Raw genomic sequence first — 25,587 nt, 5'->3', positions numbered from 1 at the left:
AGTGTCTTAAAAAAATAACATATATAGTGGTTGGTTACCCATGTATTTTAGTGGATGGTAACTTTTTAATATGGACTTCAACAAAGATATTCATACCAAGTTAATCTCCCAAAGTCAAGTTTAAGTGGGGGATTGTTAAGGTAGTTAGGGTAAAGTTGACTTGGTCATAGAATTAATTTACCATTGGTGTTTTGTGGGCTCGATGTTTTGCTAACCTCTGGTATTTTCATGTTATGAAGTTTGTTTAAAGGCTGGTGTAATATGCCTTTTGGAGATTGTGAGGACATGGTAAAAAAGAGGAGGAGATTGTAAAAAGCCAAAGAGTAGCATAATAAAAGGCTTAGGCATTTCTCTCTAGATGCAACCCATATTGTGTGAGCCATGTAAATTTTGTCTCAAGAATTTGTGTGCCTATTATATTTTCATTTATATCTCATTTTCTTTCTAACAACATAAATAAATGGAAAAGGGGATATCGTATGGGGGTAAGTACAGGTCACATCGTATCATGGAAGGAGATCACAATGTGAAATGATAAATGTCTTAAAGAAGCCATGGGTAGTTAATAATTTGAATGAGGGCGAGAAAATAATGATGAAAATCGATTTTTGGAAGAGAATTCCATAACAAAGGAAGGTTAAGGAACTTGGAACTCAAGGTTCCCCATAAAAGTGATAAAATATCCTTTAGAGATGAAGGATGCTTCTTTTGCCAAAGTATTTACACATTCATTACGTTTTCCGAGTATATGAAAAAACTTCACCTCTTCAAAATTCTCAAGTTCATGATGAATCTTAACATATTTTTGGTCCATTATTGTATGGGTGATTGATTTGTGATCCTACATATCTTTGATTATAATCTCATAATCTCCTAGATCCAGTAATTTTGTAATTTTCCTAGAGCTAGTCAATCATGATCCCATGAACAAAGTGAAATAATCAACTTGATTATTAATTGTATGTCCTAGTCCCCATGAAAAATCAAATTTTTTTCTTCCATCTTGATTTATCAAAGTCCCACTCGATCCTCCCCTCGTTATATCTTTGGAAATTTTTAATTAATACATAACTATAATGATCTTTAATATTTTATAAATAATAATCATTTTTAAAATAAAAATATTATAATTATTGATATAACCAAAACAACTTGGTCATAATCTTAAACGAACATAGTTTAATAATAATAAATCATCTCCCTATGCAAAGGCAACTAATTGCATTAATCATGAAAGCAAGTTAAAATCTTATTTATTTGGATTAATTGCATTATTTTATTTTATTTTTTATTTTTTATGGCTTGACCCACGAGTGAGTTGAACATTGAATCTCTTGGTTTACACTATACTTCATAATATGACCATCGCCAATTGCGCTGCTCCCCATGAGCTTTAAATTAATTGTATCTTCAAACTCATTAATCCAACAAATTAAGCAAACCATGTAAGTTTTGTCTCATGAGTTTGTGTTTATTTGTTTGCCTATTATATTTTTATTTTCATCTCTTTTTCTTCCTACTAACATAAATATAGGGAAAAGGGGATATCATATGGGGGTAAGTACATGTCATACAACATTGTGGAAGGAGATCACAATGTGAAGTGATAGATGTCTTAAAGAAGCCATGGGTAGTTAATAATTCGAATGAGGGGAGAAAATAAGGATGAAAACCAATTTTTGGAAGAGAATTCCATGGCAAAGGTAGGTTAAGGAACTTGGAACTCAAGGTTCCCCAAAAAAGCGATTAAATATCTTTTAGAGATGAAAGATGCTTCTTTTGCCAAAGTATTTACACATTCATTATGTTTTATGAGCATATGAAAAAACTTCACCTCTTCAAAATTCGCAAGTTCATGATGAACACTTAACATAATTTTGGTCCATTATTGGATGGGTGATTGATTTGTGATCCTACATAGCTTCGATTATAATATCAAAATCTCTTAAATCCTATAATTTTGTAAGTTGCCTAGAGCTAGTCAATCATGACCCATGAACAAAGTGAAACATTAAACTTGATTATTAGTTGTATGTCCTAGTCCCCATGGAAAATCAAAGTTCATTGTTCCATCTCTATTCATTAAAGTCCCACTCATTCCTCCTTGGTTATATCTTTAATTTTTTTAATTAATATATAACTATAATGCTTTTTAATATTTTTATAGATAATAATCATTTTTAAAATAAAAATATTATAATTATTGATATAACCAAAAAACTTAGAATGCAATCTCAAAAGAACACACTTTAATAATAAGAAATCATATCCCTTTGCAAAAGCAACCAGGGAGGCAAGTTAAATTCTTATTTCTTTGGATTAATTGTATTTATTTATTTATTTTTAATATGTTGGCTTTGGCATGACTCAAGAGGGATTGGAACATCTAATCTCTTGATTTACATCATACTTCATAACATGGTCATTATCAATTGAGATGCCCCCATGGGCTTCAGATTATTTGTATCTTCAAACTCACTATTCTAACACAGATAATTCATGTTTTGATGTTTGCTAACACCTAATTAAAATTTTAGAAAAATAATTGTTATGATTATAAACTATGAATATTTTATTATTTGTTAATATTTAATTTAGGTGTATTCTAACTTATAGAGGAAATAGCCTTTTTTACCGGAATTCACCAAAATCGGGGAATGCAATTTCAAGATTTTGTTGTTGTTTAAAATACAATTTTGAATGCTTAAATGTATTCAACAATTTTCTTTTGCACGCGAGTGCATGTTGTGACGGTCAGGGTGGTCGGTTTGCACGCCCCCCGACCGGTTTCGAATCATGTGAGTTGCCCTGCAGCGTATTTGGGGCTTTGGCCGGTGATGATTTGTACAATTTGTAAATATATGATGATATATACAGCTTCTTCAGCGGGGCCCTGCCCTCTGAAAAAAATGTATTCAACGCCCTCAAAAACCTTAGGGCACTGGAATTATGCACATTAAACAATTTAAACTCAAGTTTTTAAATCTGTCAAATTTTAATAAAATTAACTAAAAAACAGTGGCGAAAAGAATCATTTCCTTGCTTTTAATTTATACCATTATCAAATTATTATTATTAAAACATCATTTATTTAAATTAATATATCACCCACTATGCATTATAATTTAATAATATAATTACATATGGAAACTTTTTAACCCATAATGTATATCTCATGAATAGTATTATTTACTTTATATAGATAACTATATATTTAATTTAGTGAGTTATTTTCAGTGGTAAGTGATCCTAATTACAAATAGGATAATTATATATTTAATTTAGAGTTAGTTTTAATTAGCTTTCAAATCAAGTGTTAATGATGCATTAGGTTTCAATGCAAGATGAAGGAAAGTTTTAGAGATAGAATTGAGTGCTAGGAGATGTAACAAGAGGGAAATTAGAGTTGAGTCTGAGGGATGTAACTAGTTCTGTGGATTGGGTTACCTCTTTGAAATAGAAAATTTTTTTAGAAAATTGATAAAATAAAAAAGCTAATAATTAATTTATAAAAAAAGCTAATAATTAATATTTTTTTCACTAATTTACTACACCGAATATTAATGAATAACCAATTATGAGAAATAAATATAGTATATATATATTTTATAATTTTTTTAAATTACAAATGATTTAATTTAACTTCAAATCTAACTAACAACTATATATCTATTTTAAAATTATATATATATATATATATAACAAAATCATTATTAAAATATTCATAATCAATATTCTCTATATTTATATATATATTTCAAAATAAAAAAAAAATAATAATTTAATTAAATATTTATAAAAACTAATTATTAATCATACAATTAAAAACTAATATGATTAATAATTAGTTTTTATAAATATTTAATTAAATTATTATTTCAAAATTTAGTTTATCGAGAATTTAAAGGAAAATATATTATATTTAAATTATTAATAAATAATTATATATTTAAATTAATATTTTAAATACAACTTTTTTCTATAATTACGTATTTGATCCTCTAATGGTAAAGTATTGAAAATTATTAAATAACAAAAATTAAATTATTATAATAAAATATTCTATGCAAGTTTGAAAATTAAATTTTAACAACATTTTTCAGCATTATCGAAAATAAATTTAATTACCATTCAATTATATATAATCAAATTTAATTAACATTCCATTATATATAATCATATGAAAATATTATTATACAATAAAATATTATTTATATTAAAATATTTAAAATTATTGTAAAATATTTTTATAATATTAATTTTAAAAAATTAATAAATATAAAATATTGATAAATAATTATATATTTATACATATTTACAGCTGTCTACTCCGGTTATAGAGGAAAACTCGCGGTAAAACCTTAATTGTCATAATGGCGATATAGCCTATTTTCAAGGCACAGTAACTTACTCACAGTCAAAGCTGAGAAGATGATAATGTTTTCAAAGGATCATCTACTACTTTGCCACCTTTGTTCTGCCGAGAATGGTTTCGAGCGTGTGAGATTTCAATGTGAAACGAGCCAGAAGCATGGCGTGTGGTTTGAGTTAAAGGCTCCTCCTCAATTTCCGCAGGTACCGAAGAATGATAATATATATATATATATACACACACAGGGTGTACGGGAGCAAGAGTATTCTTGTTGCAGGGGAGAAACAGGAACCGAAACCATGCCTGTACTTACTAGGCATCAGAGGCAGGTCAAGCAGGTGAGTCTGTTCATATCAAAATGATTATGAATGCATGAATTGTAAGGGAGTACATTTATGTTTTTTGGGGAGCGTTTTATATGGTTTAATTTTAGTATTACCATGGAAATTACAATGCAGGCTAAAGAACAAGAGAGGGAAAGACGTTTAGAGGAGGCATTGAAGGTTGTGCTCCCTTTGGGCTTTGACAGGGAGCTCATCATCAGTGCCATTGAACAGCTTCTCAAAGTAATTTCTTTGAACTTTGGGTTTTTTGGGATGTGGGTTTGCTTTAGAAGATTAATGAATTTGTGTTTGCATGCGATGAGCAGGTATATGGTAGTGAGGAGCTCGGTTGGAAAGCTGTACAAGAAGATTCATACAAAGTCGTGATCGAAAGGATTTTGGAAGGAGATAGCCATGACTCTGACAAGGTTAGTTTTACCTTTTTCTCTGTAAGTAGACATTTCTTCCTTTCACATGCAATTGGAGTTGTTTGCTAAGTGGCTATTAAGAGCTTGGTTCTTAGGCAAGACATTCCATGCACATTCCCTGCTATTCCAACAGCGTCCAAGTAGTAGCTAATAGCATTTGTAGCAATAGCATAAGGACAGGGAGAAATTGGGCAACCTTGCCTAACAAATCTTCAAAAGTTCTACAGCAATAGAGGGAGGTTCGTTTGCTTATCGCAATTCTTATTAGAGCATTGACAAATAATAACCTTATAATCTTTTGGAATCTGTTGCCAACATCCAGCTATATGTCGAATGAGTGCGACTCAATTCTAATGTAAGTTTCATGAAAATCCACCTTGAGGCAGAATGCCTCGTAACTTGGGAATTTACACTCTACACTAGGCCTCCTGAGCTAGAAATATGATGTTTGGGATATATCAATCCTTATAAACATGCTGTTTGGGATATATCAATCCTTAGAAACATGCCCTTTGGGAGATATCAATAGTCAATCGTTGGGAAAACTAGTTTTCCCTAGCCTGACCATCTTGGCAATACAGGAGCTATCTTTATAGATATATACTTTTCAATCATCTTGTTTTGACCATCTTGGCAATACAGGAGCTGTCTTTATAGATATATACTTTTCAATCATCTTGTTTGGAGTTTTGAGAACTAGAATTCATCTCTGCACCTTTTTCTTATGTTTGTTGCTACCCTGACATGTCAGGGATAAACCTGATTTATTCTCCGTGCTTTTTCTGAACACTTTAATGTGCATCTTCCAGTGATCATGCAGGGTGTCTCCCATGTTACTTTGTAGAATTCAATTGGTAGGTCAGCCCCCATATAATACCCATGCCTACCTATTTGCTATAATCAATGTTTATCTACAGAGGTCTTCTAGACTAATCTTGAATATTATATAGATACAAAGACTTGAACTAGGTCTTTTTTGTACTTCTACTTCTGAACTGATGTGGTAGGTTCTAAGTTACATGTATAGAATAAATACTTAATTTTTAGGCACTTGTGTGTGTTACCACTACTCTTTCTCTGTCTTGGATTTTCTCTCTTTGACCACCAGGGGGTTTTCCTCCAAATTTTCTAGCCTGAGAAACTTGTTTCCTTTTTTAAGAAGAAAACGCATCTTATATTAATCACATTTCCATAAAGATTCGAATTACTTAAGAGGGTTACAGGCTTGCAAATGGAACACGCTCTTCGCAACATAGGAAAGAAGTGTTCCATTATATTAGCCTAACCCTGAATTTTAACAAGTCCACATTTTCCTAAACATATTCTAGTACTTTTCTGGGTGGACAACTTGGCACAGAAAGCTGGACTATCCCCTTGATGTAAAATCGTGTAGGTGGGGGACTGTGGAAGTCATTATTTAAGATAGCTAGACAATTGCTTTTCCAAATGTAAGAAAAGGAAATCAACGTCTAAATGAAGTTTGAACAACTAAACCATACCATTGCCTAAGTGAGGTAAGAGTCTTCCACCTTTATGTATCGATAATACTTAGTATTTTATCTTTACCACTTAGAAATCAGTTTAAGCCTCTTACTAATGAATCACAAAATTTATCTTCCATATGTAAGAGTTTCCCTTGGAAGAAATTATATATGGCTTACAGAAAAGAGTGTTGCAGCCACCTGTCATTCAGACTGAGGATCATCTGTCTTTTTGGATTCAGCTTCAGATTATAGCTCAAATTATCTATAAGTGACATGAACATAAGCCATCTCACTTGCAAATATACCTGAAGATATTTATATGATAGTCAGTATTTTCTCTATAGAAAGATCATTCAATATGAAAATACTCATTTTTATCAAATATCAATATCTGGATTCTCAACCTTAAAGTAAGTTTTCATCTCAAAAAATTAAAACTTGAAATGCTGCACCTTCACCTTCAGTATTTAATCTGCATAAAGCTATTGGTTTCAATGAAAAAACTGCTGCTGTAAAAGGTGAGATGCATAGATAATTTGAAATTACAAATTTGGGTATACTTTATTATTGTTTAGGTTTCAGATTCTGTACTACTGAATCAGTAAAAAGTTAAAACTGCATACAGCTATATCGCGTCAATTAATGACTGTTTCACTTTCAGCTTTAACTTTTTATTGAATTTAGTTTGTATTATCAAAAAGGGTTATTGGAAGACCCAAAAGATGAAGCACCGATTCTTCTTTATTCTAAATACTAAACTTTGTGCATAGTCATTTTAATCTTGGTCCAAGCTATGCAAAAAAATCCCCATAATGCTAGGCAAGTCTGTGTTTTATATGCACATGAGCCACCATAAAATATTATTCTGTCGATGCTTAGTTTTGTAGTTGTACATGCAATAACACCAGTGTAAGTCCATCTTAACTTTGGATCTATTAAACACTAGAAGGTATCCAAAGATGCAATCTCTTGATACTTAAAAAGATTCCAAGTTAAAATGGATATATATATATATATATATATATATAAAATCCTTGGTATATGTCTGCTAACAAAAAATGCTTTAGATTGCTCTTCTTCTAATGGTTGATGTGATTTCGTTATTATAGTGTTATTTCTATACACATTTTTTTTTTTGAAATAGTATCTTACACCAAAATACGGTGGAGACAGACGAATAAGACAAATGTTACAGTCTCTTCAATACTGGGCTGAAAATGCTCGTTATTTTTCTTAGTGCACCGATATTATTCTAGGTAAGGAATTCGTGATAATTTTTTTTGGATCCTAGCAATCTGGAAATTATTGTCATTCTTTATGATAGACAAATAACGAAGACACTTTTTGACATGGTACAGGGATTAGTATTATGATTTGAATACAAAAAATCCTTTTGGGATTTATTGGATTAATTAAAACTTGTACTATCGTTATGATGGCTGACTAGTCATTGGTTTTGGAGGAAGATGTCATTGAGGATATTTTTACTATCACAATTTTGAATTTTCTTTTGGGCTAATCCACTAACTTCATAGTTTTCTTACCTAAAAACATCCTTTGTGGACAATGTATGACCCGAGGACACCACCTGCATGCTACTGCAAATCCTTGTCTTGTATACAATTTAAATTCCATGTCTATTCTGGATGCAGATAACAGTTTAAGTGAAATAAACTATCTGTCCATGCAAGTGAATAATTGAGACTCAATTAAACTGAATTAAGTAGCAATTGCCACAGGCGAAGCATCTCCGCCTTTTAAATGTAGATGGGCTTGTCAACGAACTCATGCCAAATCATATGCAACTTCCAGACTTTGTGCAACCACCTCAATTAGATTCGTATTTTGCTTGATCTCCTTAAGACGCTTCAAGTCTGCCACCTTGAGCTTTTTCAACTGCTCTCTGATGTTCTGATTTTCCTCTGCTATTGCCTCCAGTCACTTTTTGTTCTTTCCTCCTTGCCCTCCAGTTAGACTCCCCACCCAGTAGTCTCTCTTTTTTTCTTTTCTCCTACACCCCACCCTGCAAGTGATTGGTGTACTTCCTGTTGAAAGTAGCTGGCACAACATTAATGTTTTAACAGGGCCTAGACTTCTGACATTTCCTCAGTTGCATACCATCTTTTTCCTGGACAAAGGCATGATTCGCCTTCCAGATATGCAGGTAGAACCATTTTTCCTGGACGTTTATCTCACTGGACTCTCTGGAAAATCCCAGCTGCCTCAACTCTTCCAGGGTTGATCCTAAAGAAGTACTTCTTTTGTGCTCCCTCGCTGATTTTGTTAATGCTTCACCTTCCTCTGCCATTTTCTAGGTTTTACTCCCTGCAATTGGTTATCAGAAAGCTCCTTTTGCTTGATTCCTTCCCCTTGAGCCTCTTTAAAATCTACAAGAGTTTCTTCAAGTCACAGTGGATCTCGTGCCTTGCTTAACAAGACAGACTTGATTGGACCAGCACATCCATGATCTGGACAAGCATGAAATGGATAATAATTTCAACGTCCTTGTGATGTCCCAAACTTAAAAATTTGGTGCACTCTCAGAATACATCTCAACAAAATGCTTTATATAAAAATTTCAACCATTAATAGAAAATTGCTAGTAAAATGCAGCAAACAAAACACGACAACTGATAAATGGATATAAAATCAGCTTTATTATATTAATTGGATAGGGTATACATGTTGATACCACTGAAATAACTGAGATAGATAATATGGCCTCCAAAATAATCTGCTCCAATGCTGAACTTGGGCCTCTCAAAATAGAAACTGGAAATCAATAAGCTGCAACCTATGAATTCTGGATGAATTGACCAAGGAGAGAGATGGGTTCTCGCCCATTCTCGCTGAATCACTTGGGGGTTTCCGTACTGGGGCTACATCTGAAGCTAGGAAGTCTCGGTTCTCCAAAGTCCAAACTTCTCCACAAGAAGAATACTCAACTCCAAGATATCCTAAATGTTCTCCTCCTCCTTTTAAAGATTCCATAGATAGATCCCCAAACTTCTAGAAGTATTTTATTTTATTATTATTCTAGAAGCTCCTTATTGACTTTGTCTTAAGTGACTTTTTAATTTATTTAAATCACTTTTGGCTCTTTTCCCTTAATTAATATTTTCCCTTTTTAATTAAATGACTAATTAAAGCCATTTTTAAGCTGGGAAAATGGTAAATCGCCCACCATACTCTCTTCGATCACTAGAAATCACTTCTCAGCATCCCTCCTGTAGATCTTCCCGTTCTGGTTTCAACGAACTATTACACTAAGGTGTTTTGTCAAATATTCCTCTCGGAATGCCACCTTGAGTGTAATTAATTCGGCTATGCCCAATAATAACCCTATTTTACGGGAATTATCAGGGAGCCAAGCGAATGTCGTCGAATCCCATAAAAACTCCTCAAAACTCCCTTGGGACCCCTGATGACATAATCGTGCTCCCGTGACCTGGTCATCCTGTGCCTTGGAAATCCACTTTGGCTGTACTATAGAGGAAAATAAAAATGGGGACATGATAAATGCTCCCGCCCCAAAATATCTTGCCCTTAAGCAATCCGTTTCTGTCCACTGGAGAGGCATCTACAAACTAATACTAGGATCCCATATGAACCACTGTGCTACGCCATGCCTCCACACTAACCAAACATGAATGGGTCCCTCAATACTTGGATCTCAAACAAGTCATTGACTCAATTCACCATCAATGGATCCACCCAGATCCTAAAGCGACCATAGCCAATCAACCTCGTCCATACCCCATGGCTCTAACTGTGCTCTGTCTCTGGCCATCCGCCATACAGATGCTTCATCAATAGAATACTGACTCATCACCTCTCTCCAATCCAACCTCTGGCATAGGCTTAGGTCAACCCCACTCTGCTAATCCTGAGCTAGTGCTATTGGAAAGCTGATGAATTGGTGGTCCACATCCCACTGGGAATTGAAACATGTAGTATCCCTCACACCTAAGGGCCCTTGTTGTACTAAGCCCATGACTAAGAATGATGCCCCATACATAGGATACCAACTCATGACCTCTCGCCAATCCATCCTGTGGGAAGGATCAGATGCATGGGTACCTGTATATGGAACAAGTTCACTATGTAACCTCATGCCCAACTCATGCAGTTCTGCCTGGTCAATAAAAAAGAACCATTTAGAAAACCCCGCCTCTCTCCCTATAATGGACATAAGTGGGCAAACTGTGTTGCAAGCCCTGTCTATGTACTCTTGGAGAGGGTTGTTGCCTGAAAATGTTGCAGCTTTGCTGGTTTGCCTTGCATCCATTTGCACCTCATCAATTGGTAGACATGTTACCACTCAATCTAGCAGGGGTCCTAAGAGGGATTCCTATAGAGCAACTACTAAGTCAATTGGCAACAATGGAGCAATAGCCCACTGTCACCTTAGCGAAATCTTCCTGCTCTTTATGGACATTCATCGATGGGAGGAGTCTCGATATTAGAGAAATTACTAAGAATACTGTATTAATGGTGTGGAGGTAGTGATTTCAATAACCTGTTCAAAGGAGAGACTCAATTGATGAGATTTACTTGCTCAAGAAGCAAGATGAATGGCTCTCCAAGAAGGGCTAGAGGGAGACCTAGACCTAGGGTTGCTGAATATTTATTGATATAAAGTACCCTAGACCTAAGAATTCTAAGAGAATGGGTTTTTCTAAGTAATCCTTTTGAAATTGGAGTGACAAGGTTGCGGGACCACAAAGAAACCCTAGTGGACCCAAACGAGGTTAAGGTTTCGGGGTGAAACTTCAAACAAAGGGCCTTGACCAAGTGAGGGAGAAGAAAAGGATCAAAGAGATAAGATTTGACTTGAATTTTCAATGCAATGATCCTTGATGAAGCCACTAACCAAATGAGACCTAGGGAGAATGGTTCTTGAACTAGGGCTTGGAAAAACTTGAGATTCAACCGTCAGAATGGCTTCAAAATTGGAGGACCTCTCAAGGACACACTAACGCAGTTCTAGACCAAATTTCATCAATTTTGGATGGCTACAATTGATTTCGTGTGATGCCCTAGGAGACACTAGGGTTAGGGCTTAGAAAAGGAGAAAATGAGGCGAAAAAGTTTTTCATTTTGGTGATCACCAAAGACTGGACCAATGCCTAGCCTATTGGGAGAATGGAGTCAATGAGATTTTGATGTTTAGAGTCTCTTTTACCCAATCAAGGAGTTCCCCAACAATTTTGCATAGCCCTAAGGGCAACAATTAGATTACTAGGAAAATTTATACATCTTTGATGTTGTAATTGATGACTTATCAAGGCAATTATGAAGATCATATACCCTTAGTTCATTCATTCAATATACCATGCATGAAACATTTGAAAAACCTTCACAAAGTCAAGATTCAACAAATTCACATTTTCATTAGGGCAACAACTCCAGCTTCATGAGCGAAAATTTCATATATTAAACATGTTGCATAAATAAAGAGATAGATCATGAAAAAAGGCACTTACAAGCATGGTGAAATTATCCAATCATCAAGAGAGACAAAAATCGAACCTCCAAGACCAAGGCAAGATTTCCAAACATCAAAATGCATCGAAGATATCCAATTCGTCCTCCAATAGCTATAATGAAATTCTCAAGAAGAGATAATGATCCAAATCCTAGTGATGACCAAATGAAATGATCATCACATCAATATATATCCTCCTCAAGGGGTTCAATTTGCCTAATTAGGCGTAATGATGCCCCACCTAATAAATAATGTGCAAAAATAACATTACTTGGTGGCAAGCCCATCAAGATAGCTCCATAATACAAAAATAAGCCTCTAGAGGGCAAAACGATAGATACAATAGGTGGAAGGGCCACTGAAGAGGCCTAGTGGAGTCCAATATGTTCCAAATAAATGGATAGGCTCCAAACATAGTGATAAAGGGGGTGGCCCCCTTAATATCAAAGCAAATGACCTGTGGTGCTTCCAAGTGGCTATGGGGGCACAAAACATCCTCATGGGTCTCCAAATGGATTGAACAAGCTTGTATCCCATCTGTAAGGGTTGGAAAAATGATGCAAGCCCTCCGTTTGTCTCCCATGGTGAGACTATCTGGGCCCTGAATCAATTGCCCAGTGTGTGGTGCAAGAGTGTAGCTGAGTGAGCAAGGTGGTCTAGGTGCATCATCATCGTCAAATAAATGGAACATGAGCAAGCAATGAGTGGAATTGAAGGATCCCATGATGTGGCAATCTACTCTTTGCTATGGTGGAGGCCCATGGCTTTCAATGCTCACCCTACAAATGCTAATATGATCCTATGGAGGGCTTGGACCTCGTATAGGGAGACCAAACCCAAGATGAAAACCCACCTGCAATCATATGTAAGATCCAATGTGTCCCCTCACCTTCCAGTACAACCAAACATTAGTGCAATTGAGTAATGAGCTTACAAATCATGGAACCAAGTGGACACTTCATAGTGGCATGCCCTTCCATAGTGGGCTTTAGAATATACAAGTGTCTCCAGTTCAAGAAGAAGGTTAACCAAGGGCCCTATTAGGTGGTTTCAGCCTCTAAGGGGAGTGACATGTCCATGTTACATCCATGAAATGGTAGGTGGCATGTGATATAATGATGGAACATAGTGGGGCATCAAGGGAAGGCTCCAAGCCACATGCCATGATGCAAGGGTAGCTATGATAGGGGAAGCCCACGCTTGTGTGTATAAATGGAGGAGAGAGCAGTCATGTTACATGAGTTACCCCAACCTTTGTTTTTCCACCCTTCTACGTATGCCTTTTGCCTTTCATTGATTTTTCTTTTTATAACTCTGCTCGAGGCTTCAGGGGAGATGAGAGCATGGTGCATAAGATATAATAGTGAATACCCCGTTTAGGTGGGGTAGTTCATCGCCCACCAAGGGTTGGGACAATCATGGGTTCCTTAATGATATAAGGGGGGCTAATATAAGGGGCCTAAGAACCACGGTGATGGCCATAATGATAGGGGTAGAGCTCATATTTGGCTTTTGCCCACGTGCTAAATTTGCATGTCTCGACCATCTTTTGCATTTTGTGGTACATTTTCTGTTGAGAGTGGCCAAATTATGCTTTTTCCTCTTTTTTTTTTTATTTTTTATTTTTTCAGCTACACCAAGCCTGACCCAAAGTGTGGACAAGGGGAGGGGGGAAGCTAACTCCTTGTGGACCCAATGGACAAATGTGGACCTAGATGGGTAACATGGTGAAAGGGTTATAATGAATGGAAGGGAGTGATGTATGGTGTCGGGAAGTAGGACCAATGTTGCACAAAGCGGGGACGTTTTTTGGAAGCGGGGATGCGGAAGCGTCATTTTCCAAAAATCTAGGAAGTGAAGCGTCTGCTATATATATATATATATTTATATTTTTTTGCATTTATACTCAAAACAAACATCCAAAATACCAAATTAGTTGTATAATACATGAAAACATGCATATTTTTGCATAAATCAAGATAGATATAACATCCATTGTACATTAATGATTAATTATTCAAGCATCAACCATTTAGATGCATCAAGCATCTAGAATCTAGATTCTTCTCCTCTTGTCTAGCCTTTGCCTCTACCTCGATTGTCTAGGGATATTAGTCAACATTGCCCAATTTTGATCAAACTACCTAATTCAAGACTTAAAATATGGTAGCAAAAGCTTAACATGCTTGATCGATGATTTTGACTTGATTGAAAGGTAATTTTTTGCTAAGGGCGTGCCGCGTGACAAAGGAGTTCAACAATTAACACCACCAACACTAGGGTACATATAGGGCTTGGTGCTCTGGATTAAATGCTAATCGCATACCTTCATACTTGATATAATCTAATGAAATGCCACAATCCCATTGATCCCGAATTCCTGAAAACTGTTAAGTTTGCTGAATTTTGAATTGGATATGAAATTCTATTTTCTCCATATGAAGTCCAATGAGGTTGGAACCACTCTCAAACATCCCAAGTCATTTCATGGTAATGTTAAAAATTTAAGTAAAAGGATGAAAATGAAAAATAAAGGAGAATGTCACTTTTACTTTAAGAATTTAACATTACCATGAGGGAGCATCTGCTATGTTCATATATTTTTTTGCCTTCATTCGTCATCCTAACCGAAGGTGGACCCACCCCCAACAAGCAAACTCACCTAAAATTAAAAAAAAAATTGAAAAAGAACAACGATTTTCTGAACGCTTTTCCGGAAGTGTACGCTTCCTCCTCCGAAGTGCCACGCGTCCGACACCCGAAGCGTCGTACGAAGCGCGCTTCGGTGCTTCCGAATTTCCAGGAAGCGGCAAAAAATTCAGAAATTCGGAAGCGCGCTTCCGGCCAAGCTTCCTAGGCACTTCCGTACGGGACGCGCTTCGGGGCTTGGAACCGGGGGGGGGGCGCTTCGTGCAACATTGAGTAGGACCACACAACCAAAATCAGGGTTTCCCATGTAATGCAACTTCTAAAGCTAGTAGCCAATAAATGAGATCTCACGGGACTAAGATAAAGGTTAACCATCAAATTGGACAGAGGAGACGAGTACAAACCAAACCCACTCTTTCCGTCGAATCCCCTCACTAATCCATGCCCAAAAGTGTCCATGATAAGTAAACAAAAATACCCAACTACACAATGAAAAGCCATACCTTCGGGGTTGGAAGGCCCACCTTCAAACATATGATCATAACAGATGGGTGAGGGAGCATATGGCTGGCTCAGGTAGTGGAGATGGTGGCACATCAAGCTATCTGGTGGCTGCAAGGGGTTGTTGGCTGAGGACCATCTAGGAGAAAAATCCCCCCCCCCCCCATGGATATCACCCATAGATGGTAGGTAACATTTGGCTCCAACTGGGACATGATCTCTCAGAAGAGTGCACAAACGTACTTGAACGGGGAGGTCATGAGAACACCAACAATCTCTTGGGACTGCAGACCTGTTACCTGCACATATCAAAGACCAAGCACATGGGGCAACATGTTTTTGCGGTGTCTTATGATCGCCCATGCTTATATTAGGCCATAAAAATCAACAAGAAATAAAATTTTATTCTAAATGCAATTTAATCTAAATGCAACTAATTTAGCATGATAATATCATATGATGTTAGTTCTAATGCAAAAAATCAACATGCGATGCAGCCTACCCTAACATGCATATAATACAAGGTCAAGTATCAAGAAAAGGGGTGATATGACTTAGTTTGATCGGTTGTGGCCAAAGTTCGCTGTCAAGTTTAGCAATATAATAGTAATCCTCACCGACCTTCCCATGAATCTTGACAGGAATAGGGTCTTTATCAACCAACACCACATCCCCAACCTTGTACTCCTTTTTAGGCTTCCATCTCTTGTTTTGCTTGTGATTGGTGCTTTTAAGGATATGAACCTCTTGAAAAGGGAGAATAAGAGATGGTTGCACTCAAGGATTTTGTAATAAGGGATTGGCCCTGGTTTTACCACATGAGTAGGATACATAGGTTCTCTATAAAGGGTGAAGGGAGTTCCATCAAACTGCGGAATGGTGACATAAGATAAATCCATTTGGAGTAGACCACCCATAATAGCAGCCCATTTCCTAGCTAATAATATTCCCCATACATCGAGAATATCTTTGACCACTACATCCATGAGTAATGATATATTGAGGTTCATGGCTAAGGAAACCTTCAGATCTTTTATGAGGCCTTCCACTTTGATAGGTTGGGAGTTGAAACCACAAATTGCCTTATACTTTCGGGCAATGCTAAGATTTAGTTGCTTCATGACTTTTAATGGCATGATATTTGCGGAAGCCCCTGAATCCAACATACGATTATGCAATAGGAGGTCATTAATAGCTAAGGTGAGCAAGAATGATTCATTTTCTGGGTTTGAATTCGAGAGGTGAATGTTTTGTACTGTTATTGGTGTATCTTCCTCTTCAAACCCAAAGGCTTTTGTGGCTTGCCATCATTGTCATGGGAGTTTCACAATCTCTTTTAAAGGAACTTGTATGGTCATCTTTCTTATAGCAGTACCTAGATCAACATCAAGTTCGACCTTCTTACCCTTGGACTTGTTTTTGGGCCCTCCCTTATGAGGATTCTTCTTAGAACTATCTTTCTTAGGGGGATTCTTCTTAGGAGGCTCTTTAAGCGGAGGTTCTTTAGGAAGGGACTGCTTAGGAGGAGACTCTTTCTTGTTAGGTTCCTTTGAGGCTGTGGAAGGGTCTTTATCATCCTTTCGTGAATATTGAATCCCTTTAGATCTCCCACTATCATTAACAGTAAGGATTGGCTCATCCTTTTCTTCTTTAATGGTTGATTCATTAATCGAAGGATGAGCGTATGAGCCACCTAGCATAATGTTGAAGGTGTGGGAATCTACAATATTAGCTTGCTCATCACTCTCTTCATCTTCACTTTCTTCTTCATCACTTTGTTCACTTTCAGAAGATGGTTCTTGCTCCACAATATTAGTTGGGGCTAATGTGTTAGGAACTTGAGACGAGCTTTGCTTCCCTTCATCATTTGTCTTCTTAGGAAAAGGCTTGTTTTTGGGAATGAAGCTTGATTTTTGGGCCTTTTGTAAGGTGGTGAACTTATTCATGTAAAGTCTGTCCCTTGAGTTCATTTCCTCAGATAGCTTATCAACCTTCTTAAGGAGAACTAAAAGGGTTTCCTTAGTTTGGTCTTTGGACTTACTTTTATTGACCTCAACCTTAGCTTTAGGATGCTCATCCACATCCATTTTCGAAATTCTCAGGTTTTGTTCAACTTCCATAACTATTTCTTTGGCCTCAGCGAGGCTCTGCGGTTTTTTATTTTTCAATTCATATGTTAAATGACCACCCACGACTTTGATGAATTTGTCAAGTATATTTGCATCAGGAGGCCTAAAGTTATTGGGGATGTCTCTAACTACCTTGTCAAACTTTTGGATAAATTCTTTAATGTCCTCCCTTCCCCTACTTATGTGGTAAAACTTTTCAATGTTGAAAGACCCTTGGGCATTAGATGACCATCTTCTCATGAAAATTTCCTCAAATTGGTCAGCATCATTTATGCTACCATCAGGGAGACTAAGATACCACTCCCTAACCTGCCATTCAAAAGACAAGGCAAACAACATCATGATACTGTCATCATCTTCTATTAACCTAGGATAGATCATCCAATATAAGTCATCAACATGATCATAAGCACTTTTGGTGGCATCACCCCTAAATTTGGGTAACCAATCATTATATTTTTCAAGTGAAGGCTCAGGATTGCCACTCAACTTTAGAGGTCCAAAAACACTAGCCAAATGCCTTTTACTTCATGGGATTTTGGGTTGGTTTTAATTTTGGTTGGTGTTAGAAGTTGTTGCCATCTTGGGAGTAGAATCACCGACCTCTTCAAATTCAGGGAGAAGGTTAGTTCTAACAGGCGAGGGAGTTTGTTCTCCCCTTCTTGCAGCAAACCTAGGTAAAGGAGGAATATTGTCACTTTTAAGCAAACTAGGGGATTGGACAATGAATGGAGTCGTCAGAGGAATATTTGAATTGTCGTTAATGAATCAATTCCTCAATGATTCACAAGGGTGGTAGACATGCTCCCCCCCTGTTGGAAAATGTAACTAGGTTTGGTCTTCATTTAATGTATTTGAGTCATCTTGTAATGTACTTATCCAAAGAATAAAGAAAATAATTTTTATTATTGATTTAATTGACTTGTCAAAGCATGGGTTTCATGCTTGGGTCAAATGTATAGGTCAAGCCTCCATTGTAGGTTATTGTCTCCATCAAGTCCCCTTCAAAGACGACATCAAATAAGATCATCATCAAGTCGGCTTCATTTAAATAAAACTCAAGTCGACCTCAACATGTGAAGGCACAACCCCTCAAAAGTCATGTCGGCATCATTTATGATGGACAAACCACTATATATACCAAGCTGTGATTTTCACATTTCATCAACTCAGAAGCTTGCCATTTTCAGAGGATATTTTTGGTGTCACTACAGGAGCTCGAATGATCTCGGTGCTGTCGCAGAAGGTCGGATCTCTAAGATTTATTGCAGATTATAGGGAACTGTTTTCAGTGCTATTACATAGTGAGAAAGTTCAGATTACCTCTAAGATGAAGGTCGGATATCACAGTAAGGGAGTAACATTGTTTCAGTACCACAACAGTGAGAAGGGTCAACGTTAAGGGTATAACTACAGTGATAATGATTTGGTCTAAGGTTAAGGGTATAACAACTATGATATGGGCTCGGTACTACAACAGTGAAGATCTCAGTGCAATCTCTATTCCAATGTAATTACAGTGAAGAGTGAGAAGGATTCGATGTCTTCACAGTAAGAAGTGTTGATGTCTCAGTGTGAACTCAGTGGCAAGTATTCGATGAAAACTCAGTGACATTGATGCAAACCCAGTGAAAGAAGGATGACTTGATGGAGGTAGTCTCGAGTCTAGTTTGTAAGGGTCATGGTCGTCTCATCTTGAATCTACTGAAGGAAGAATTTTGACTGGGTTTTCCCCTCAAGGGGGGTTTTTCCCTGACAGCGTGCCTATATCTTGTGTTCTCTTCTATTTGTTACTTGGCGTTAATCTTCATGATAAGAAAAGATAATTAAGAGATCTAATACTAATAAAGAAAACATCACAAGTTAATGTCATAATAAGAGAAATTAATTAACTGGCAACTCCTTGGATTTCCCAACATGGTAACAGAGCTATGGTCATGGACAAAGGCAGTTTGAAGACCACTTATACAATCTTTGAGGAAGGTTCTGTATTGAAGATCAAGCCAACTTAAGAAGGAGGGTATACCTCACTCCACAGTAAATCTCGGGTCAATTTTGTAAATACAATCACTGTTTCATTAACACCCAAAGAAAAGATTCGGTAATCTAAGGAATAGAGCCTCGGTGATATATCAAGTTCAGATATTTTCTAGATTGGGTTCGTAGCATTTTCGGTAATGGCATAGTCCCAACATTTTCGGAAAAGGCTCAATCTCAACACTTCTTGAAGGCACAGTAAGGACATTTCTGTGAAGGTGCAATAAAGATATAACTTCGTTATACATTTTAGAGATAAGCTCAAATGATTTTTGGTGGCATTACAGGGATACGCTGAGATACTAACCACAGTTTGGTGCTTCTTTAGATTCGGTATTACCACATTTCACTGCCTCCACAGTAACCACAATTTCGGTGATATGTCATAGTGACTTGGTCCTACTTCAGTATCATATTTTGGGTGCCATTTCAGTTTAGTGCCACCGCATCGACATCAGTTCAATGCTCTTAATAAGGTCTTAGTGGTGTTACAATGATAAGGTCAAAGCATTGAAAAATATTTTGTCTTCCACTCGTTGAAGGAATGGAACTTGGTACAACTGCCTATGAAAATCTATCAAGTTCTAGCACAAGGAACCAAGTAAGTATTGTTACGGCAACAAGTCTAATAAGTTATCAAATTAAGAGGTACGCAATCACAAGGTACATATGTTCATGAGTTTTTAGATTTAACATTAAATGATTCTTGCTTATAACTAGACTAGGATAAAGATAGTACTCCCTAGATTAGAACCTTAATACTTGTTTTCTAGAGTTTACAAATAATCTAGGATGTCAAGTTTTTAGATTTAACAATAAATGATTCTTGCTTATAACTAGACTAGGATAAAGATAGTACTCCCTAGATTAGAACCTTAATACTTGTTTTCTAGAGTTTACAAATAATCTAGGATGTCAAATAAAAGGTCCCACTGCTGATTGAAAGAATGAACAACTTATCATAGGATTCCATCCTCCATGATTATGTAGAAAATCTAACTTGAGAAATTAAATTATGTCCTTGGTATCACATATTGTGCTTGTAAGTATGTACTACAGGTATAAAAGATGATGGCTTAATACAAAAAAAGAACACTTCAAGGAATCCTTACTAGGTTTGCCTAGGAACATCTCCAAGTATGTCTCAAACAATACTCCTTACAAGATTCTCTTAAAAATATGATCTTCTTATTTTTGAAGGTTGCATTACATTACTGACATCGTTATGTCTAACTATCTTGAATCATAAAGATTCTTGTTCAGGCTGATTCATCTTTTGATAAATCTACCCTCCTTATATTCTTCAATTATTTTATAGAACCCTAGATAGGTTCTTTGGAAAACCCTAACCTAAGGGTATGTTGAAAATGAATGAAACCCTAACCTACTTAGGGTTATTGATGGAGTCTAAAGAAATTGCTATTATGTTTGATGATGTCATGTTTGGGGTCTTGGTGTGATCATGAAAACCCTAACTTGTTAGAGTTGAATGATGATTGACTAAAATCCTGAACCTTTGAAGTTTTGATATCGTAGGGTTTGCTTTGCTATGAAACTGTAGATCTTTATGGTTTGGTTGGGCCTATAAGCAAACCCCTTGTTATGTATTTAGAATCCTAGGAATGAAACCCTAGGTATGTGTCCATATGGTTGAAACCCTAGCTTGGTCTAGGTCGGTATATGTCTAATGTGTTGTCTAACATATGTTATGCTTATGATTGATTCCTAGATATGTGTGTTGACCTAATTATTGTTGGTCATAAGCCCTTGTCTGAGTTTGATATTCTAGGATGATGATTTGAAAATCTAGGGTTTTGCAGCTAAACCCTAGTAGTAGCTAATTTCTCTAGTATGTGTGATATGACCATCTGGAATCTATGAATCTATATAGTGACTGCTGAGAATTTGTAGATGCAAATATAGGGTTTACATCAAACCCTAGTAGATGCTAGTCATGATGTTAATTGAGCTGTGATCGTTTTTTATTGTTGAGTTTATTGCATGAAATCTAGGATATGTATGAAATCCTAGTGAGGAGTCTAACATATGAATTTTGATAGTTGTTAGACACATTACTTGTTTGAATTGTTTCTAGGGTTTGCTATATGAAGGAACTTGTCGTTGAAAGAATATTGAAACCCTAGATATAATGAGTTTGATATCCTGATGAGCTATGAAATTGATTTATGGTTTGTAACTAAACTTGGGCAAGAAGTTGAAGTATTGAAGTATAGTATCTTGTTGATTATGTTTGTAAAGTTTAAATGCTTCTGCTATTATAAGTTTTTGATATGGCTAACTTCATGCTTCTATAATTTTGGTTGTACTTGCTATTTAAGTTGTGCAGGTACATCATCTTCAAGTTGGTGAAGATGATCGTAATTAAAGTTGATGTGATAAGCATGATATATGAATGACTCTGATAAGAAGGATGGAAGCCATGAAAGATTCTCCGATGTCGTAAAGAAAAAGTAGAACTCCCTAAATTAAGAGGGAGTTTGGATGAAATCTCCCTAGGTTAAGAGGGAGCTTGAATGAAAGGAATCTCCCTAGGATAAGAGGATGATTGAGAATATTCCTTGTACAAGAATGATTAGATCCTCTCTGATTAAGAGGGAGTGACAAATATGGTTCTCTACTTCATGTGTCATGCACTAGACCAGGACTAACAATCATAAGTTTTAGTGAAGGCCATGAGTGAGAGAAGGAAATTGGAGAATGCATTTTGAGGTGCTGCTAAAAGAAGGAAAGCAAGATCTGATTGAAGAATATGTTGTTGCATATAAAGTAGGAAAGGAAAGTATATGATTAAGGAATGTTCTGTCAAAGATTCGGTTGATAGTCCTAATATGAAAAGTTGAGAAGCAACATCAAGTTGTTTGGAAGACCTTGGAGGTTTGTATTTGATTATGTACATGAGAAAGTATATTATTGACTGGGGTTGTTTTTGTACAGGTAAATCTCTCGAAGCTTTTGAGAGCATGCTAGTTACCGATCAATTGATCAGGAGAGATTTGTTGTCCTTGATCTGCTGGATCAAGGAGAGGCTTTGTGAGTGAAGCATTGCCTGGGAGGACATCTGGCCGACACTTTGTGTTGATGTCTAGGTCCCAAATTTGGAAAGGTGGCATTGGTCATTGAGCTCTGACACGCACCTGGATCTTTGGGTTGATGGTTAGCAAGTAAGCCCAATGGTACGTAGAGAGGCTGAAAGCTTGAGTCCATCTTAGTCCCACCCAGATAGATTGCCCTGGTCAAGAATCTAGTCCGTGGCATTGTGGTGCCTAAATTGTTGAGAGACCAATGGATAGATTGCCTTGGTCAGGAATCTAGTCCATGGCATTACGGTGCCTAAACTTCTTCGTAGATGATGTGTTTTGAGATCTTCCATGTACCTCCTTGATTATATGTAAATATGAATACCTCCCTAGTTAAGAGGGAGTGTTGGAAAATGTAACTAGGTTTGGTCTTCATTCAATGTATTTGAGTCATTTGGTAATGTACTTGTCAAAAGAATAAAGAAAATATTTTTTATTATTGATTTAATTGACTTGTTAAAGCATGGGTTTCATGCTTGGGTCAAATGTATAGGTCAAGCCTCCATTGTAGGCTTTAGGTTATTATCAAAGTCAATTGTTTATTGGTCAAAAGACTCCTTCGTCAAGTCCCCTTCAAAGACGTCATCAAATAAGATCATCATCAAGTCGACTTCATTTAAATAGAACTCAAGTCGACCTCAACATGTGAAGGCACAACCCCTCAAAAGTCTTGTCAGCTCATTTATGATGGACGGACCACTATATATACCAAGATGTGATTTTCGCATTTCATCAACTCAGTAGCTCACATTTTTCAGAGGATATTTTCGGTGTCACTACAGGTGCTCGGATGATCTCGGTGCTGTCATAGAAGGTCAGATGATTATTGTGGATTACAGGGAGTTGTTTTTAGTGCTATTACATAGTGGGAAAGCTTGGATTACCTCTGAGATGAAGGTCAGATATCACAGTAAGGGAGTGACATTGTCTAGATACCACAGTCGTGAGAAGGGTCAACGTTAAGGGTATAAATACAGTGATAATGTTTCGGTATAAGGTTAAGGGTATAACAACTATGATAAGGGCTCGGTACTACAAGAATGAAGATCTCGGCGTAATCTCTGTTCCAATATAATTACAGTGAAGAGTGTGAAGGATTCGATATCTTCACATTAAGAAGCGTTGATGTCTTAGTGTGAACTCAGTGGCAAGTATTCGATGAAAACTCAGTGACAAGAATTCAATGACATGGATGAAAACCCAGTGAAAGAAGGATGACTTGATAGAGGTAGTCTCGAGTCTAGTTTGTAAGGGTCATGGTCGTCTCATCTTGAATCTGCTGAAGGAAGAATTTTCACTGGGTTTTCCCCTCGAGGGGGGTTTTGCCTGACAGCGTGCTTATATCTTGCATTCTCTTCTATTTGTTACTTGACATTAATCTTGATGATAAGAAAATATGATTAAGAGATCTAATACTAATAAAGAAAACATCACAAGTTAATGTCATAATAAAGGAAATTAATTAACTGCCAACTCCTGGATTCCCCAACAAGCCCCCCCCGAAAACGATGCCAAAAATGTCACTGCTCAATCTAGCAGGGGTATTAGGAGGGGTTCCTATAGAGCAACTACTTGGTCAAGTGGCAACAATGGAGCAATAACCCACTGTCACCTTAGCTAAATCTCCCTACTCTTTATGGACTTTCACTGATGAGAGGAGTCCCGATATTAGGGAAATCACTAAGAATAATGTATCAATGGTGTGGAGGTAGTGATTTCAATAGCTTGTTCAAAGGAGAGACTGTATTGATGAGATTTACTTGCTCAAAAAGCAAGATGAATGGATCTCTAAGAAGGGCTACAGGGAGACCTAGACCTAGGGTTGTGAAGTATTTCTTGATATATATTATAAAGTACCCTCGACCTAAGAATCCTACGAGAATAGGGTTTTCTAAGTAATCCTTGTGAAATTGGAGTGACAAAGTTGCGGGACCACAAAGAAACCCTATTGGACCCAAATGAGGTCAAGGGTTTGGCGTGAAACTTCAAAAAAGGGTCTTCACCAAGTGAGGGAGAAGAAAAGGATCAAAGAGATAAGATTTGACTTTAATTTTCAATGCAATGATCCTTGATGAAGCCACTAACCAAATGAGACCTAGGGATAATGGTTCTTGAACTAGGGCTTGGCAAAACTTGAGATTCAAATGTCGGAATGGCGTCAAAATTGGAGCACCTCTCAAGGACACACAAATGCAATTCTAGACCAAATTTCATTAATTTTGGAGGTTGATTTCTTGTGATGTCCTAGGAGACACTAGGGTGAGGGCTTAGAAAAGGAGAAATGGAGGTGAAAAATATTTTCATTTTGGTGATCACCAAGGACTAGACTAGTGCCTAGCCTATTAGGAGAATGGAGTCCATGATATTTTGATGTTTAGAGTCTCTTTTATCCAATCAAGGAGTTCCTCAACAATTTCACATAGCCCTAAAGGCAACAATTAGATTGCTAGGAAAATTTATTCTTCTTTGACGCTGCAATTGATGACTTATCAAGGCAATTATGAAGATCATATACCGTTAGGACATTCATTCACTATACCATGCATGAAACATATGAAAAATCCTCACAAAGTCAAGATTCAACAAATTCGCATTTTCATTAGGGCAACAACTCCAACTTCATGAGCGAAAATTTCATATATTAAACATGTTGCATAAATAAAGAGATAGATCATGAAGGCACTTACAAGTATAGCTAAATTATCCAATCATCAAGATAGACAAAAATCAAAGCTCCAAGACCAAGACAAGATTCCCAAACATCAAAATGCGTCAAAGATATCCAATTCATCCTCCAATAGCTATAGCGAAATTCTCAAGAAGAGATAATGATCCAAATCCCAGTGATGATCAAATGAAATGATCATCACATCAATATATGTCCTCCTCAAGGGGTTCGAATTGCCTAATTAGGCCTAATGATGCCTCACCTAATAAAATAATGCGCAAAAATAACATTATTTGGTGACAAACCCACCAAAATAGCTCCATAATACAAAAATAAACCTCTCTAGTGTTAGAAATTATAGCAAGAAAGACTCAATTTGACTTGTGCCTTAGTCAAATTGAGTAATTCGA

At 36.5% G+C, this 25,587-nt stretch overlaps 1 protein-coding gene across 1 annotated transcript in view; it reads left to right on the top strand.

Annotated features, from left to right (window-relative positions):
* The first annotated feature begins 4,486 nt into the window (after positions 1–4,486).
* LOC149150357 (uncharacterized) overlaps positions 4,487–25,587 on the top strand; it is a 100,651-nt gene continuing 79,550 nt past the window's right edge. The window contains exons 1-3 of the mRNA XM_089440973.1: positions 4,487–4,710; positions 4,831–4,938; positions 5,022–5,123. Coding sequence (XP_089297099.1) covers positions 4,672–4,710; positions 4,831–4,938; positions 5,022–5,123 — 249 coding nt within the window. The 5' untranslated portion in view covers positions 4,487–4,671. The remainder of the gene's footprint in view (positions 4,711–4,830; positions 4,939–5,021; positions 5,124–25,587) is intronic.

The sequence above is a fragment of the Pinus tabuliformis genome, chromosome 9 (genome assembly GCF_031772625.1).
Source record: "Pinus tabuliformis cultivar Carrire ecotype Pingquan chromosome 9, CPIR1, whole genome shotgun sequence".
NCBI lineage: Eukaryota > Viridiplantae > Streptophyta > Pinopsida > Pinales > Pinaceae > Pinus > Pinus tabuliformis.
The sequence above is the reverse complement of the archived record's forward strand: the minus strand, read 5'-3'. Positions and strand labels throughout refer to the sequence as shown.